General features: G+C 36.5%; 2 protein-coding genes across 3 annotated transcripts; one reads left to right on the plus strand and one right to left on the minus strand.

Moving 5' to 3' along the window:
* Positions 1–452: 452 nt before the first annotated feature.
* LOC140058403 (acylamino-acid-releasing enzyme-like) lies at positions 453–10,128 on the plus strand. The gene is made up of 22 exons (XM_072103993.1): positions 453–538; positions 1,031–1,295; positions 1,542–1,632; positions 2,340–2,415; positions 2,783–2,919; positions 3,420–3,557; positions 3,690–3,781; positions 4,079–4,119; positions 4,643–4,764; positions 4,936–4,999; positions 5,113–5,207; positions 5,714–5,881; positions 6,224–6,338; positions 6,714–6,797; positions 6,985–7,065; positions 7,273–7,361; positions 7,456–7,566; positions 7,770–7,818; positions 8,158–8,188; positions 8,616–8,718; positions 9,238–9,344; positions 9,653–10,128. The coding sequence occupies exons 2-22, from the start codon at positions 1,048–1,050 to the stop codon at positions 9,750–9,752; spliced, it is 2,142 nt and encodes a 713-aa protein (XP_071960094.1). The 5' UTR covers positions 453–538; positions 1,031–1,047; the 3' UTR covers positions 9,753–10,128.
* Positions 10,077–17,813, minus strand: LOC140058402 (creatine kinase, flagellar-like). Of its 2 annotated transcripts, XM_072103990.1 has the most exons (4): positions 17,739–17,813; positions 17,062–17,080; positions 14,757–14,930; positions 10,077–13,558 (listed from the first exon to the last, which is right to left on the minus strand). In XM_072103990.1, the coding sequence occupies exons 1-4, from the start codon at positions 17,761–17,763 to the stop codon at positions 10,240–10,242; spliced, it is 3,537 nt and encodes a 1,178-aa protein (XP_071960091.1). In that variant the 5' UTR covers positions 17,764–17,813; the 3' UTR covers positions 10,077–10,239. The 2 variants fall into 2 exon arrangements, with proteins under 2 accessions (XP_071960091.1, XP_071960092.1); XM_072103991.1 differs by lacking the exon at positions 14,757–14,930 and having other exon boundaries at positions 17,739–17,795.
* Positions 17,814–19,001: the final 1,188 nt, after the last annotated feature.

A 19,001-nucleotide genomic window follows, 5' to 3' on the forward strand; every position in this document is an offset into this window, starting at 1 on the left:
CTTTCTCTAAATTAATAATAGTAATACATACAATTTTTGCTTAATATACATATATATACAACATATCCATATTATTTACGAATTCAATTTGTTTGTCTGTCACTTAGCAACATTGACGGACGTGTAAATGAATCATGTGATAGACAGTAAAGCAGGGGATTTCCCCCCTTGGCGGTGTGACATGATTTAGTAACAATTAGACAATCATGAAACAGCCAAAATTATATGTGCATGTTTATAACCATTAATAAAAATATATTTATTATTTTGTAAACCAATTCTGATTTCAGCCCACGAGCATGTTTTTTTAAGGATTAACTCCTTGTTTTTTTTTCTAATCAAAAAGTTGTATAGGCTCATTTCCACAGCCGTTGATTTTGTTCATGGCTCTGCGGCGTTCCATATTCAATCGCCCTCTGTTGTTAGCGAAGAGGGAATTTCCCTTTTCGTCACGTCATTGTATATCTTTTAGCTTTGTAAAACTTTTTTTGCAGAAGGTCCTAGAAGTTGCATAGGCTATTATATTGATTGCATTAGGGTAATCATGTGTTGAGTTAATTCAACTAGTTATGTAAACTTATTTAGCCTCGATAGAGAAGTAGGTCTAGGCCTGACTTTTAGTTAGCCTAGCCTAGGCCCTCTAGTCTAAGCCTAGCTAGACTCTATCGCGCTTACAGCATGATGCACACAGACAGTTAGTATAGTAGGAGCAGGGAGGTATTTATACCTCCCTGGTAGGAGGCCTAAACTTCCGACCGAACATCTTGGGCGCTAGTGCAGTTTCGCACCCCAGTGTTATACCTTCGATTTCTCACATACATTTTTTCTCACACCCACATCATAACTAGCTATGTCTGTAAGTAATTATAATACATCACTGTGTATTGTGGAAAAAATTGCCTACTAGCTATAAATAGGTTCCAGGCCTAGGTAGTTTGGTAGTTGTAGCCTATAGTAACCTTGTAGTAGTTACTGCTACTAGGTACTATATGACATTAATCTTGTGTGCAATGCTTGTTAAACTCCTCAGATAAACAAGATATAAAGATGTCTGTTGACAGAGCAGTTGCCTTATACCAGGAAGCATCAAGGATCCCTGCCATCGTATCTGGCAGTATCTCCTGTCACAGCAAGTCTGCACAAGAGAAAAAGTCTTACACTGTGACATCATGCTGGAGTCAACGTGATCTTCAGCGAATGGAGAGTATTAAAAGCTTGAGGCAACACCAGATCATCACGGATGCCGAGGGTATAGCAACTAGCTGCATTGGTTTTCCAACCGAGAGTAAAGGAGAGTAAGTGACCTTTTAATATTTAAAGAGGTCATCAGTTTTCTGCTTCGCAAGAATCATTGTAAATCTTGAATAGTGGTGTAACTCAGAGGCCTGAGGCACCTGGTTTAGAAAACCCTAAGCCTCTAACACTGGAGGCCTCTAGCATTTTTAGCCTTTTTGACATAAATGCAATTCATTCCTCCCGTCCCACAATTGTTATGTTTAACATAGATTTATACTTGTATTTCTTATTAAATATCATATTAGATTACTGAGAAGAGTTTCTCCATCTGGTAAACTAACTGCTGTGGTTAGAAAGCTCACTAACAAGAACGGAGAAGAAAAACAGTATATAGATGTGAGTTTGAGGAAGGAAATTAAAATAGAAATACTATTCCACTGTTCAAATAGCCATCCCACCTAAGTGGTATAATATTCTACTGTAAAAGATATTTGGACCATAAACTTTCAGATAAACTGACGTTTGGAAATTTCAAATTATAACACATTTCAAATTATAACACAAACCTAATCATAGACTTAAGATTAAACTAAACTGATGTTTGGCAATGCCAATTATAACACACCTAAGTCAGTGTATCCTTGCCATCTGATTGGTTGAATTTACATCACATGCCATGCATTATTTTCTTCTATTTCAAATATTGAAAGACTATTGCATACTCAGTTTTTTTGTAAAAAATTAAAATTGATGTACAGCGTGTAGGCCTGAATATTAAACGCAGGGAAATCCCTCTGTAGACTATGCCATGTCTTCTCTCATAGCCAAAATCCTAGCCTTTGGTAGTGGCGGGTTACTTTAGAACAGTAGGTTTCTTTAAAACAGTAAGAGTCAATCTTGTACAAGTGAAAGTAACTAACTAAAAGTATTCTAATCTACTGATATAAATGATGAGTAATATTCATTGTGGTTATACACAGGGTGATAATTGCATACCTTTGCTATGAGTACAGATGATACTTCGAAATATCACATCTGTTTACACCTGTTACTTATGATCTCCTTATTCAACTTTATTCATTTGTATGCTATTTATGAATTAGGTGTGGAATAGTCAACAGAAGATATTAGCAGTTGATGTCGCAGCTGTGGAGAAAACTGGAAAGATCTATGAGGACGGTAAGATTCTGATCATTGCGTAGTATCCATCATTCAGGTAGTTGAAGATTTTAAGGTGGTTTAAGATTGCTATCGAAATACCATCCTATGTGTAGCCCTACACTAAACATCCAAAAGATATGGCAGGGACATAGCCACCAGTATGGTTGGTAAGGTTTCTCATAGAGATCTTTGACAACCCAGTGGCTTGAACAGAGATTGTTCCATTTTTTGTGAAAACTTCTACTAATTAATTAATTGAACAAAGTATCAAAGAGTTAATTAATTTAATATGGATAAACCTTATTGGATAAGTTACGTGAAGTGGTAAGTAATTAGCTGTTCTCAACGTTTTTAAATATTTTCTTACTTTAATTTTTTTATTTAGAACAATTTGGCTGTTTGGAATGGTCAGCATCAGAAAAGAAATTGATGTTTGTTGCTGAAAAGAAACAACCAAAGTCATCATCTTACTTTGGTATCAAAAGTAGCAAAGATGATGAAGAAAATGATAATGATGGGAAGGTAAAGTAAGACGTAGTGTATTAAACATCTTAAATGGCAAAAACTTATCTAAAAAAGTTGTGAATTTCAGAAGCTATTAAACAGTGGATGCTCTCATTAATGCATCTAATGAATATTCATGATATGAAATTGGTGCATGCTTTATGGCATAATGGAGATACAGCTCCTCCAGTAATAACATCTGTGGGTATAGAAGTAGAACCTTTGAAAATGTTCTTTCAAGAAATAAACTGTATCATACTATCACATCTGAAGATTTATCACAAGTTGGAAGTTCTAAAATCAGGCCATCCACTTCAGTTGACCTAGAGTCGTTAACATATGAAACGCTACTTGGGCATTAATATCCTACAGCAAGTTTATTTATATTGTGGGCAGTCAACTTGTTTATCTCCGAAAAAGATCCACTTTACATCGTACATTAACATCGTTACAGGTTCAGCTCCTAAATGTCTAAAAAATATAGATTGTATAGAGTAACTAATTTTTTTTTACTGTAGGGGAACGAGTACGTTTATCTTGAAGACTGGGGAGAACAGCTAGTATCCAAACACTTGCCAACACTGTGTGTGCTCGATATCGAGAGCGGTGCTATCAATGTTGTTGAGGGCGTGCCGGACGACATCTCACCTGGCCAGGTAAATAAATGACAATCTCATACCATTTATTTTTACAGTACATTGTTGTATTTGAAACTTAGTTGTATTGTGTGTTAATACTGAAGTAAAACTAGCTTTATTGTAATCTTTGTTTCATGTTTTTTTCTTTAGGCTTTGTGGGCTCCAAATGACAGAGATATTGTATTTATTGGATGGGCTAATGACCCATACAGACTTGGACTTCGGTTTTGTCCAATAAGAAGGTACAAACTTGTTGCCGCTTTTTTTTGCAGTCAAAGTAGTCTGTATCTTGTTTGTATTGACAAAGTTGATGTAGAGAAAGGGAATGTCTAGGAGGGTTCTGGTAGAACCCTATTAAGGGGACACCTTCGGGATCCAACAAAATGTCCCTTTAATAGGTGTCCTATGAGTAGGGGTTGGCCATAGTGTTAAAACATATTCATTGTCTTCTTATTAATAGGGGTGTCCCCTGAATAGAGAAGTCACAAAGGAGAGGTTCGACTCTATTTGTAACACATAAACTCTTTCTTCTTTGATAGTTCCAAGCTTTATCATCTGAAGGTGCAAGAAAAAACAGTTGGTTTGTATATTGGTTTACTTTTTTTTAAAACTTAAGCGTGGTTCCCACTAGAATGCAACGCAGTATCGACACAAAGTGCCATATTGCGCAATCACAATCAAGTGGAAATCGGCTATGCAACAGTACATGCAAACATTGCTACGGAAAATCAGTTTGGCAAGAAACATAGTACATAGCGTGTAGTCAAGTACGCGGAATGAACCGGGTCAAAGTCTGTGGAAACTAACGTTGATGCGCAGCTAAGCATGTAGAGCCAACACAATTATTGGAAGGGAATTGTCTCGCGTTGCGTAGGTTGTGTTGCGTCGCTAGTGGGAACCATGCTTATTAGAGTATAAACATTAACAACATTTTAATGTATCATAAAGGTAGTGGTCACCAACTGACAAACATTCAGTTTCATAGTGTTGTGTAAAAGACAAATTGAATACATCAACCCTTCAAGAATCATGGTAGAGAAGTACCACAGGCTCTGAACGCTTATATATACACATCTTCGTATTTCTTACATTTTCTCCCTCAGAAACTTTGTCTGACGGTAATCAAGCTGTTTCTAACCCTAGATTCAACATCGACATGAGCAAACTAATCTACCTCAGGAACTGTGAAGGTGGGCCTCATATGCAGTGCTCACAACTTTTTATGGTATGCGTAATACATCAATTTAGAACATACACACTCTTTTATCCTTGGAAGCCTTTTGAGAATACTATTTGAAATTCTTTTGTCAACCATCATCACAAATAATAATTTAAGTTTATCTAAATTATTGCCACAAGAATAGGAATACATTTAAAAGTTGAATTTTATTTGTAGTATGATTGGAACACAAAAGAGACAAAAACTGTTGTGAAAATACAAGACAGACCAAAGAAATCAGGTAATCAACACCATTCACTAATATGGTATCAATGGAAATAGCACATTTTAAACCATGTAATATTGACCCTTGACCTTGAAGATAATGGTTTATTGTATTTTCTACTACTGTAGAGTTTCCTGGCTTATACCTCACTACTCTTCCAAGAAGATGTTGGGCATCTGATAACAAGAGAATATACACTCACAGCATTTGGAGAAGTTGCAGGGTAAGACGCATTCACATGGTTATCTGTCACATAGTATTCTACAGTACAAGTTATAAAGGAATGGAGACTAAAGCTGCTTTCACACTGAGCCGAATTTACTCAGGTTATATTTTTCGATCACACATACATTTTGTATGGAATCTGGAATGCGTTAGTGTGAATGGTTCTATTCTTAAATACTATACATATGTCACGATTTTTTATATGCCTACTGAACCAGAATAAGAGCTTTGTGGGAACATAACTTTACTAGAATTTAGCCAGGTTTCCCAAAGAACTGTGTCATTGTACTAGTGGAACAATACATGCACTATAGCAGACACATATTTGGTAGAATTACAGATTGATGGCAGCATCATGGCAAGACAAGGTCAATGGCAACTAAAATTTTAAGAAATGATGTGCCCAAATATGGTAGTGATAAGCTCAAATATGGTTCATATATGGGAACATCATATTATTAGTAGACAGTTTTTAAAAACCACAATATCTTTATTTTTTTGAAGGAAATAGTTGAGATAAATATAGAAACTGAAGTAGTCAGAAAAGTGACCAGTTTTGGTAGCAGTAAGATTGGTACAGAATGGTCAAAGTATAGTGCCTGGACAGTGCTAGATGTTTCAGATGACCTTATACTTGCTGCATGTGCCGCACCTAATCTACCACAACGATTGGTTCGTTCTAAAGATCACTTGTTATTTTTACCTACTACAAAAGCAGTATAGGACCATTACCTACTTCACAAGTTCCTTTGGAATTTCGAGGGCCTAAGAACTATTTAGGGACTACTATTTGCAATTACCATTTTATCATCACTTTGCGTTGATTACTAGCTGCATTATGGGATTATGTTTCCATATGTAAAAATGTGAAGCGTTTAGAATCATTGTACAATAAGTGCTATATAAGAACGAATATTATTATTATTATTATAAAGTGATCCCTTTTGTCTAGGTGGACATAGAAAACACTAACAAATGGTAAACATGTGAAGTTTCAAATTGCTTATACCCTAGGTTATAGGAAAGCTTTTCCCAGGAGGTGATATCAAATGGAACTATCTAGATGAAGAACATTTAACACTTTCGGATTTCAAATTTGAAATTAAGAATTATACTCCTAAAGAAAAAGGTGAGATACAGTATTCAATGATGATTTTACGTGGGTTGTTTTACTGATTATGTATTTCTGCAATTTTGGAATTGTCCTTTAGTGGTAAATTGATAAGCAATTCAATTCAACAGCACAGAACAGAAAGGAATAGCAAAGGCTTAAGAAGGGCTACATCTGATGACAGCGGATGACAGAGCTGAGGTAGTGGTAGTGATAAGCCATTTACCACCCACTCCTCCAAAATTTGGTCGGTTTTTGAGAGAAGAACCAAATGGCTCAACCTATACAAAAAGTGGTGATATATATTGTGCATTATTAAATGATAATTTAATTAAGTATTTGCCCAACTTATGGTAGTAAAAATATAAATACAAATTTTAAATAATTTTGTAGATAGCTTTGACTTTGAGGCAATTTTATTGACTCCCGAGAATGACACTTCGGAGCGTAAACTGCCATTGATTGCACTCCCTCACGGTAAGTTTATATATTTCATTACATAACAATAAAAATAATGACAGATTATAATTCATAAATGTCCAGGGCTGAATGCCTTAACCACTAACTAACTATTATAAATAGTAAACTAATCTAACCCTGAAAATAAATAGATAAACATACATTGATGTAAAATGTGTTTCCTAATCATTTAATTTGCATACAGGTGGTCCACACTCGACTCTTGTAGCAGACTACATGCTGTATCCATCTACCTTTTGTCGCCTTGGGTTTGCAGTTTTATTAAGTAAGTGAAAACCTTATGGTTCTATATTTGGTTGGTCCTACGTTTCCTATACTGAAATATGGTTCCAACTCATCCTAGTATAGCTTTTAAAAGGGTCGTGGTTAAGAATAAAAGATGCATAACATGCAGTACTTAATATTAATTTTTTTTAAAGGGCGTGGTTAATGATGAATGACTGATGAATTTTGTTAAAACGTTGTTTTACAGTAAATTATAGAGGGTCACTTGGATTTGGGAATGATTTTATCCTGTCACTACCTGGAAATGTTGGATGCAATGATGTCAAAGACTGCAAGGTATTCAAAGAGAATGAAGATATAAACTCAAATATTTGAGAACTATTTGTGAACTCAATGATCAAAATGATGTTTTTCAAATTTTTTTTTTCAGCAAGCCATTGATCAAACTATACAAGATGGCATTGCTGATGGGGACAATGTGGTGTTACAGGGAGGTTCACATGGGGGCTTTCTGGTCTGTCATCTCATTGGACAATACCCAGTAAGTTGATGGTAAAATACATAAATATCCTGCTTTGTTAAATCACATTAAACATATAATCTCAAACTGAAAAGCACATTATATTAATGTATTGACTCTAATCCTGGACTAACTAGTTCAGAACTAATAATGATAGTTCTTTCTAAATACGAGCCTAAATAAAAGGTTGAGTGTGTCTAATTTAGAAATCTTGCTATTTTTAGAATGACTTCAAAGCTTGTGTAGCCAGAAACCCTGTGACAAACATGGCATGTAAGTATAAACCAAAGAAATTGTGTGATTACAGTGGAACCTCTTTTAAGGGGACACCTTTGGGACCCAACAAAAAAATAGGGGTTGGCCGTAGTGTTAAAACATATACTGGCCCTTGTTCATTGATTAGAATGTGTCCCTTTAATAGGGATTTCCCCTGAATAGGAGTGTATAAAAAAGCAGGGGTTTTACTATATCTTCTTTAGTAAAAAGGCACTAAAATTACTTGTATAGCATCAATTCAAAGAGATGTACTTTTTAAAAAGTATGTACATGTTTCAATAATACTAGTGATTAATGAAGACATTCAAACATTATTTTTCTAAATTTTTGTTACAGCAAAGCTGGGAGCTACAGATATACCAGATTGGTAAGACATTATTTGATCATTTTTTTGGGAGGTGTTTCCGATATTGGTAAAAATCAAAATGGCACATTTGTATTCAAAGTTCTGTAATTAACTTATTAACTCACAAACTGCATTTTATTTAATGAGGGTGATCCATCCAGCTATTGCTGATCATTAGGGACCCTCAGAGGTTCACAAGACAAACATATACACAAGATGCTCTACGTAAACAAAGTCTTATTACAAGTCTTTGGGAGTGGAGTAATTTGGTCCTTAGAAAAAATCCTGACATGTGACGGGACTTGAACCCAGGACCCTTGGAGTGGTAGCCAAGCATCATAACCACCAAGCCACAACTCCACCTTGATCTTGGACATCTAAAGCAATGCTTGTGTGTCCCTCTTGTATATTCTTTTACATGTTCTATCATTTATCTATAATTTAATAGGGGCTATACTGAAAGTGGACTTTCCTTCTCTCATTCCCGATTGCCATCATCTGAAGTCTATGCTGCTATGTTTGAAAAATCACCATTATTCCATGTTGATAAGGTAAATATAAAATATACCAAATTACTATACTATCTGTATACAACCCTACATTTGGGACACCCTTGTTTTGGGAAACCCTTTTTAAAAGTAGACACTATCCTTTGAGATGAAGAAAGGGCAATATTATATGTTTTAACACTATGGCCAACTCCCATTCAAGGGTTCCAAAGGTGTCCCATGTACTGTATACCTTTATTAAACTGCAAGTGAAAATATGAAGATTCGATTATTTTTTAATGCTGTGTTTAGCTTGGAAGTTTTAAAGGTATATGTATAGACAATATATGACAATAATTATTAACAACTTAAACAACAATTTAAAAGAATAAGTTTAAAAGCAACAAAGCCATATATATGGCTAAAGTCGCGTGCTCAAATTTGAGTTAGTGTTTACCGACCGACCGACCAACCAACCAACCGACCGACACAGTGAGTTGTAGAGTCGCATGCAAACTAAAAACATACTTTAAGTTTACCAAACTAAATTTATAATGTTTTTTCTACTGTAACTACACACAGGTGAAGACACCAACAATGATCATGATTGGTAATGCTGACAAAAGGGTTCCTCCTCAACAAGGTTATGAATATGCTAAAGCCCTAAAGGCAAGAGAGGTTGAAGTAAGGTAAGAGTCTGTCTTTATGTCCCTAGTATGAGTCCCCACAGACCATCATACAGTATATAATATATATTAGTGAATATATTAGATTTTCCACACTGTGCATGAAAATTGCAAATGCTAGAGCAGTAGCCTTAAAAAATGAAGTTTGCTCCTAAATGGAAGAAGAAGAGTATGATATATAAAAGTTATGTACAGACGTCCACACATTGCTTAATACAAGGTGCGTCAAACCACCAAATTTGCCAGAAGCGCAAAGCACTGATCATGTTAAATACTGCTATTCTATTTTATGTTTTGTATTGTCTTTTTAGAGTGCTAACATATCCAGATGACAACCATTCTCTTGCTAAGACCAATTATGAGGCAGATGCATTCATTAACATGTTTAAGTGGTTTGTGGATCACTTGTAAGACATTTGTAGCACAAATACTGCATGCAAGAAATGCATGATTTTAGGAACATATTGGATAAGACTAGAAAGTCACATTAGGTAAAACAAAATCAGGTATTAAGTATTTTGAAGGTATGGCGATCTCCTAAAACTAGACCAAAAATCTCCGTGTTATGTTTAAAAAAATAGTTTGAGTTATTTAAGTTACACAAGTCCAAACAGACTGGCTAGGCTAATTAAAATGATGAACTTTTCAAACAAAAGGCAGTTCACTGCTTGATGTATGTATGTTTTTCTTTCTGTTTTGTTTACAAATAAAATCATTCAAAGAAGAAATAATTGTCTTAGATATATTTTTATTCCTGTTATATCAATAAATACTCTTTATATTGCACATAGGTTCTAATGTATAAAGTATTTTGCATAAATTTCACAAATATTAAAAGTTTTCAAAAGCAGATTTTCAAAATAGAAATTATTTAAAGTATAAAACATGATCTTTCAAATTATGGCAAAAGGCTATCAATGCTTTCATTCTTCATAAGTGCCTTCTCTAGTTCAACCAATTTCTTTACTCCGTCCACTACCATTTGCATCTGCTGAACCTCAGAAGTTCCCAAACGATCATTATTTGAAATATCAAAAGTTCCATCTGTTGATGCTGTGTCAACGCCTCCTGTTCCTCTCTTTTGTAATCGTAATTTAGTAAGAATGTCATTAAACTTTTCTTGTTTGCTAAGCAGTGGTAGTTTCACGTGCACGCCAGCTCTCATTCCCGTTCCAAGATTAGACGGACAGGTCAAAACGTAGCCAAGGTGTTCGTTCCACATGAATGTGTAACCCTTCTTTTTGATACTGTTCTCAACTTTGTTCAGACCATTGCAAAACCTCGTAAAGACTCTCTTCATGTTTCCACCTTTCTCCATAGAGATTACTCTAGAATGGTCCTCTTCGTTGATCCAAACAAGGAAGTTCTTTTCGGTGTTGTGCCAGATTCCACGTGCCTGTGGCCAATCACGTGCCATGTTTGCAGATGTCAGAAGTGGTGAGACTGGTTTATCAAAGAGGAAATGATCATCAATAAGCAGTTGTTGTTCGGCTTCTGTCATCCCAGAAAGAGGATAATATTTACCCTTGAATGGCTTTGGAAGTCCACCAAGAGCATCCACTAAGATCTTCTCAACTTCTGCTCTTTCAGAACGAGTACAGTGTGGTGGCAGACCTAACCCTCTAATGCTACGACCAGTTCGTACACGGCATGACAACACAAAATCTGGATCTAAATCGTCGCCCCCAACCAGGTGATCAGGATTGAGATCTGTGGTATGTTTAGCATCTCGTCCATAGCCACCATGTCGTAGGCTTATTACCGGTTCAAACATATCGGCAAACAGGCTGTAGCACTCCTCATCACCAGCAACCAAACCCACTGTCATAATGAAAGGATGTCCTGGGTTGTCCACACCAGTCTGCATGCAATCGTCTAATGTAAATCCAGATTTTGTCTTCAGTTTCCAAAGTTTATCATACATTTCTCGTGTCAGAACCTTTGACATGTAGTTATTGTGCTGTGACAGATCTGGGTAGTTGTCATTCATCAACTTGACCGGTGGTCTTGGTTTGATGCTCTCTGGTAACAAATCATCAATGGATTTCCTACCTTCCAGCGCCTTCTCCATTTTGATCAACAGCTCAACTCCATCTATTAACATCTGAACTTGCTCAACTTCTGATGAGCCCAATCTGTCAGAGTTTGATATATCAAATGTTCCGTCAGTAGAAGCTGTGTCCACTCCACCAGTTCCTCTTTTCTGTAAACGCATAGCTTTCAAGATCTTATCAAATCGCTCATCCTTACTTAGCAGGGGAACCTTGACATGCACACCAGCACGAAGCCCAGTACCAAGATTTGAGGGACAGGTAAGTACAAATCCGAGATGTTCATTCCACATAAAAGAATGACCAGCCTTCTTGATGTTCTCTTCAACTTTACCTAAGCCTTCGCAAAACCTCTTGAACACACGTTTCATGTTCCCGCTTCTTTCCATAGAAATCATACGCGAGTGATCTTCCTCGTTCACCCACACCAGGAAATTCTTATCCTCATTGTGCCAAATTCCACGAGCCTGTGGCCAGTCACGATCCATTTTAGCAGCTGTCAGCAAAGGGGACACAGGTTTGTCAAAAAGGAAATGATCATCAATCAGCTTCTGTTGTGTCTCATCAGACATGCCCTCAAGAGGATAGTAAGATCCTTTGTAATCACCATCTAGTTTGGCAAGAGCATCAGCAAGAATGGTTTCCACAGCCTTGCGTTCTTCGCAATTACAATGCGTTGGCAGGGTGTAACCACGAATGCTTCGTCCGGTACGAACGCGACAAGACAATACATACTTTTCATCCAGCTGTTCACCACCTCGCAAGTTATCAGGATTCAGATCGGTCTTGTGCTTTGCATCTTTGCTGTATCCACTGTGACGTGCAGCAATAACAGGGTCAAACAGGTCAGCAAACAGATCGTAGGATTCTTCATCACCAGCAACCATTCCAACTGTCATGATGTGTGGATGACCAGGATTCATTACACCAGTATTAATACAATCAGCAAGAGTGTATCCAGCAGCTGTCTTTTTGTCTTTCAACTTGATCCAAATCTCTGGTGTCAGGCAGTGTGCCATGTGATTGTTATGTTTTGATAGGTCTGGGAAGTCTTTAAGAGCTTTAGCATCATGCCCTGGCATCAGCGAACTGATACTTTCTCCCTTTTCCAATGCTTTCTCCATTGCCACCAGTGTCTTAACACCATCAATTACAGCTTGAACCTGCTGCACTTCGGATGATCCAAGGCGATCAGAATTAGAGATGTCGAAGGTACCATCAGTTGATGCTGTGTCAACACCCCCAGTGCCTCTCTTCTGCAACTTCATTGTGTTTAATATGCTATCAAATTTGCTGTTTTTACTCAGTTTTGGTAGTTTTACATGAACTCCAGCCCGAACACCAGTGCCAAGATTTGATGGGCAAGTTAGGACATAACCGAGATGTTCATTCCAGCTAAACTCATATCCGTTCTTTTTCATAGCCTCTTCAACCTTATTAAGTCCATTGCAGAAACGAGTAAAAACTGCTCGCATATTGCCGCTACTTTCCATTGAAATCACACGTGTGTGGTCCTCTTCGTTGATCCAGACAAGGAAGTTCTTGTCTTCATTGTGCCAGATACCTCTTGCGTCTGGCCAATCTCTTGCCATACGTGCAGATGTCAGCAGTGGAGAGACTGGTTTATCAAATAGGAAGTGATCATCAATGAGTGCCTGTTGCTCCTGGTCAGTCATTCCGTTCAGTGGAAAGTACTTGCCTTTTAGTGGACCATCGAGTGTTGCAAGGGCTTCGATGACAATCTTTTCAACATCACGACGCTCAGCTCTGTTACAGTGTGGCGGTAGAGCATATCCACGAATAGTTCTCCCAGTCCGAACACGGCAAGACAAGACATATGCAGGGTCCAAATCATCACCTCCAACTAGGTTGTTTGGGTTGAGGTCTGTGCAATGAATGGCATCTTTCTGATAACCATTGTGTCGACGACTGATCACTGGGTCAAAGAGATCCTTAAATGTGTCGTATGATTCTTCATCTCCTGCAACCAGACCAACGGTATAGATGAAAGGATGTCCAGGGTTGTCAACACCAGTCTGCATACATCCATCTAATGTAAAACCTGAAGGTGTCTTCAAATTCACAAGCTTATCAAAAATGTCTGGTGTGAGGCATTTTCCAAGATGGTTATTGTGCTGACTCAAATCCGGATAGTTGGTAAAATTGCTATTCATAAGGTAAAAAATATAAACATTTTTCAATTGAAAATTCAAAATTTTTAATCACTACAAATAATGGTAAATGTAGATAAAATATAAAGAAAAAATAATACTAGTGGATTACTCATCATTAAATTAACAGTTTTTATAAGGTTAGTCTAATTAAAGAAATTACCCTGGATTAGTTTGCAGCTATAGTTAGTGTACATATTTACCCTCAACATACATTTTAAATTATACATAACAATAATTATCAGAAATTTCATGTTTGACTACATTTTAGTTAATGTGAAATTCTATTTATAGTTTTGTTTGGAAATTGAACTTTATTTTGCTTGTTTAGTTTCTTTCATTTTTCCACAAAAAATGATTATAATAAACCCTTATTAAGGTACAATTTCCTGTGAAACAAGGACACTTTGATTGGTCCCAATGGTGTCCCCTTAATAGGGTTGATTTATAATGTATTTATAATATATAGTATTGTAATTATAAATAATAAATATAGACAAATATATGAATTGTTATTAATTTATTAGCAATAGACCTAAGTATGCAGTAGAACACTTGGGTATCCTCTCAATACAAGTTGCACCATATTTATAATATACAAATTTAAAAAGTTGCAAATACATTAGAATTACACTGTATAGGGCTATATACAGTAGTGTTGCCTGAAAGCTCTGCTAAATTTTCTGGCTGTTTTACTTTATTGTTTTGATTTAGCTTTTTGCTTATTTTATTTAATATATCTCCATTGAGATCCAGCCACTGATACACACATCATTGTCATTTTGTCAGTAATTTGCCTTTGAATCTAAAATTGATATTAGCAAAACAAAGAGGTTGACTTAGTAGTGCTATAAACATCCTGTTTTGTTTCACAGTAAAGTTTCTCCTTAATAACAGGAGTATGTCCACTTAATACTAAATACTAATAGGGGTGTTCTCTGAATAGGGGTAACCCAAATGTTGGTTCCACTGTATATGAAAAAAGTATAACCTAACAAGAATGATACTGGGGTGGATTGCTATAAACCGTGCTCAGCTTGCAATTCTTATACTATCATAAATTTAAGGAAAAGAGAGGAAAATCACAGTTGCTTGTACTAACTAGTAGAATATGGTTTTAAAAATGTATTATTATTAATAATTTTATTATATTTAAATTATAGCAATCCACCCCAGTGTTTAGAAGTTCCTACCAATTAGTGCAAGGTGCAGAACATGGAGTCTTTGGGCATTCAGTCTGCTCTTTAGGCTTTCTTTCTGTCGGCTCAACTTTTGCAATTTTCTTTTCTTCCGGTTTATCTTTCACAGGTGTTGCATTGCCGTTACAAGCAGGGGCACATTTTTCCGACTCTTTAGCACTAGCCGGGCTGCAAATTGTTAAATTTTTAAGGTGTTTATGAGGCTGATAAAATTTAATTTTGGGTAATGACAAATAACATGAAGATATTATAATTAGGCCTACAAGGGTGGATTGCTATAAAATAAAAAGCTTTTAAATTTGTAGTAAAACTGTCTGGTATCTCCCTATTTGGTTTTACCAATATGATTTAAAAAACAACTTTGTAAAACTAAAATTGCCTTTGCATTATCATTTAATCTTATTCCTGATGAAGGGACACAAAAAGTTTATATAGTAGTAGATACACATGTTTGTGATGTCATTTATATTCGACCAATAACATTCTCGTATCCATAGGCAGGCCCGTAGCCAGGGGGGGTTTTTATGGTTCGGGCGAACCCCCCCTTTACAGCGAACCCCCCTTAACCGACTGCGAACCCCCATCCCCGACATGCCCAATACCTCACCCTCATCTCCGAAAATCGTCCAAATACGTGCCCCACAGTACAAAAAGTTGTTCGTAAATTAAAAAATTCGTAAACTCGTTCGGAATAACTCATACAGTACCTTCTTCCCTGCATGAGCGTACTTCGAGCGATATAGTCTGTAAAAAGAGTTGCAAATGAATTGCCGATTTTAACCTGAAAAATAAATGTTTTGTCCCTGCATTCAACATGATATTGACGCGTCTCACAGCGAGCTGGGGGACGAACGATTCGTACAAAGGACACCGCCAGACAACTGCGTACCAATTGTTTAGATCACTGGCAGTCAGGCAGCATGCATAAAGTATATAGCCTTCCGACATACATCAGTATTTATGTGTGGCTATGAAGTATAATGTATCATAGAGGATTATAGTGAATATTAATATTTTACACTATAAAATCTATGGTATCATGTACTGTAGTTCACATTATGGCATCCGATTATTTTTTTCTAGACCACCAGCCGATACGTACTCAAATGTATCAATATCACCTATTTACATTGGCATATTTAATTTCCTCAACAAATTGCTGTAAATAAATATTATAGATAGAGCTATAATAAGAATTGCATTTTCCTTCACCCAGTGTGCTTTTTTCGGGGCTTCTCCTAGACGTACGTTCGCATTGAACTTGAACGCAAAACAAAATATCGAGTAAATGATCTAACAATCGGCGGTTTCGCACAGAGCACGCGCATCTAACATACGGCAACAAATGTTATCGTTTAAATAGTCCACGAGTCCAAGTACGATCGTTTTGCTCATTGGTAGCATGCTGCATGAGAGTGTCTTTTCCGGCCATCTAGGGGTGCCATTTAACAAAATTTGCTTCGCCGATACGTACTCAAATGTATCAATATCACCTATTTACATTGGCATATTTAATTTCCTCAACAAATTGCTGTAAATAAATATTATAGATAGAGCTATAATAAGAATTGCATTTGCCTTCACCCAGTGTGCTTTTTTCGGGGCTTCTCCTAGACGTACGTTCGCATTGAACTTGAACGCAAAACAAAATATCGAGTAAATGATCAAACAATCGGCGGTTCCGCACAGAGCACGCGCATCTAACATACGGCAACAAATGTTATCGTTTAAATAGTCCACGATTCCAAGTACAATCGTTTTGCTCATTGGTAGAATGCTGCATGAGAGTGTCTTTTCCGGCCATCTAGGGGTGTCATTTAACAAAATTTGCTTCGCCTCAGGCCCCACCCCAGGGGGGCGGGTGGTAGGTATGGGGGTGGGGTGACCCAAATACTTAGTGTGCGAACCCCCCCTTGACAGATCCTGGCTACGGCCCTGATAGGCTATGTAATATAATGATTTATCATTTAGCTATTTGGCCTAAACATTTGATTTTCAATAATTTATTGTAAAATTAGCTTATTATATATTATTTGCATTGAAAAGCAGATTATTATTAGTTAAAGATATTACTTAGTTTAATTATATACACTAGCCTAATATTAATTCGCTACTTAAAATAACTTGGGCTTACGGTAATTAATAACAATCCACCCTTTTTTATACAAAGATGACCCGTATTAACGTAGGTTAATTAAAATTGCATTAGAATTATTTGTAAAAGACCTAAGGCTAGGCATATATCAATCAAGGGAAAATAAATGCAAAAAACAATTGAAATTAATAGAATTCTACTTACGAGGTCTTTGATGTAGCAGCTATAAAAAAAAATAATAGAAAAAAAAAGTTAATAATTTTCATTAATTAATTTAAATTTATTTATTCATTTAGGCCTACTTATTTATTCACTTTTATGTTTATTGTAATTATTATTATTTTCTAAGGTTGCTTATTAGCTTAAAGATGTGTACTCTGAACAGATCTTAAAATATGCATCCTCCATGTAGTCTACTTGGTTGTTGTAGTAGCCTAGCTAGCAGTAGGCCAGGAAGGCCTAGGCTAGGCCTACTAGCCTAGCCTAGCTAGTAGGCCTAGGCTATGTGGAAATAATTAATTGAATTGAATTGAAAAAGATTAATAATAATAAATTAAAAAAGCAATAGGCCTGGGCCTATTTACAATTTTTTCTACATGTGTTGCTAATATAATATTACAAATAGGCCTAGCCTATTCTAGCTAGGCTCCAGGCCAGGTTGTGGTGGCAAGTGGTAGTGATAGGGTAGGGCATACTGTAATGGCTAACTAAAGTCCTAGCTAGCTAACTAAGACTAGGCCTAGGCCTAGGCTAGGCTAGCTAGGGGCGCTTTTTCTAGGCCTAGCCTAGCTAGGTAGGCCTAGCCCTAGACTGAAGTGTGCAGACTATGTATAAAATTATAACAAGAAATAAATAAGACATAGGCCTAGCTTGTGGCTTACCTGTTTTTGACGCTCCGCAACCCATTGTTGCAATGTTAACAAAAATATCACCCACCCCTGAAGAAAACTTGACAATATCTGTGCAACAAGAAGGAACACGAACAACAAAACAATACAGATTCTTGACGCGCAATACTTACGTTGTCAAATCAACAATCCATACAACAACAACAACGATGAATATGATTGGTCAAAAGTGTGCGTGTCATTCACGGTGAATGCTTCCGGTTGTTCGCGCGGGCATTTTAAGACGCACTTCCGACAGCTGATCATAGCAACATGTTGCTAAACAACCTGACAACTACAAACAAAGATACAGTATTTATTTTTATATCGTTCTGGGTGGTGTGGGACGTGTGCTTGACTGGGTCAGGGATGATGACTAAGGTAAGGTAACACTTTTTCTATTATAGTACTTTTAGAGGTGTTTGAATTTATTAAAGACAGTTCTTGGAACGTTCTTAAATATAAGCAACGCATAGAGTAAGCTAGGCCGATATAATTACTGTTTTTGTGACCAATTTGGTAACACAGTCATAAGCGAATTTTCACTACTAAAATCCTATGCAAAACTCCTATAATTGAACAAGAAGTATTCGGGACAAAGAATGAATTGCTACCAATTAACTAATTTGGCTGATTATACTACCACACAACTCAAATATTTGTTATGATGTCAACAACAACAAAGTCCGAACCAGAAACTATGCATCACAAAAGGAGGGTCCTGATCGATGAAGATTACATAAAATAGTGAAAACAACTGATTTGAAAATAAAGATGAGGGATTTCTCTTACACGATGGAGATGGAAGTTGAGGAGACAAAGAGAACGATTGAAATTCTGGATATATATATATGCCTAATGCATGCAATACAAAATATTCATTCATTGTCATTGCTGTTTTATATTTCAATTTTTAAAATGGTTCGTTTTCAAACATTACTCTCATTCCTAAATCTTCGTCTTGACGAATAATAAAAGGTATACAACGTATAAGACTTACCCATGTCTAAAGAAAAGACGTTAAAGAAGACGGCTAGTAGTGTATGGTGCAGCCTCTTATTACATACGTACTTTAACTCACAAGACGTCGACACTCTCATGAATTTGTTCTAGAAGACAGTAGGAGTCCAACTTTTATAAGTTCCGTTTTTAAAGTGATCAAACTCATTGCTTCCGCCGTCAAAACGTACAGGCGTAAACAACGTTAAAACCGACGACATCGATCAACCAGGGAGTTGTTATCTAATAACAACTCCC

This window comes from Antedon mediterranea, chromosome 9 (assembly GCF_964355755.1).
Source record: "Antedon mediterranea chromosome 9, ecAntMedi1.1, whole genome shotgun sequence".
Classification (NCBI taxonomy): Eukaryota; Metazoa; Echinodermata; class Crinoidea; order Comatulida; family Antedonidae; genus Antedon; species Antedon mediterranea.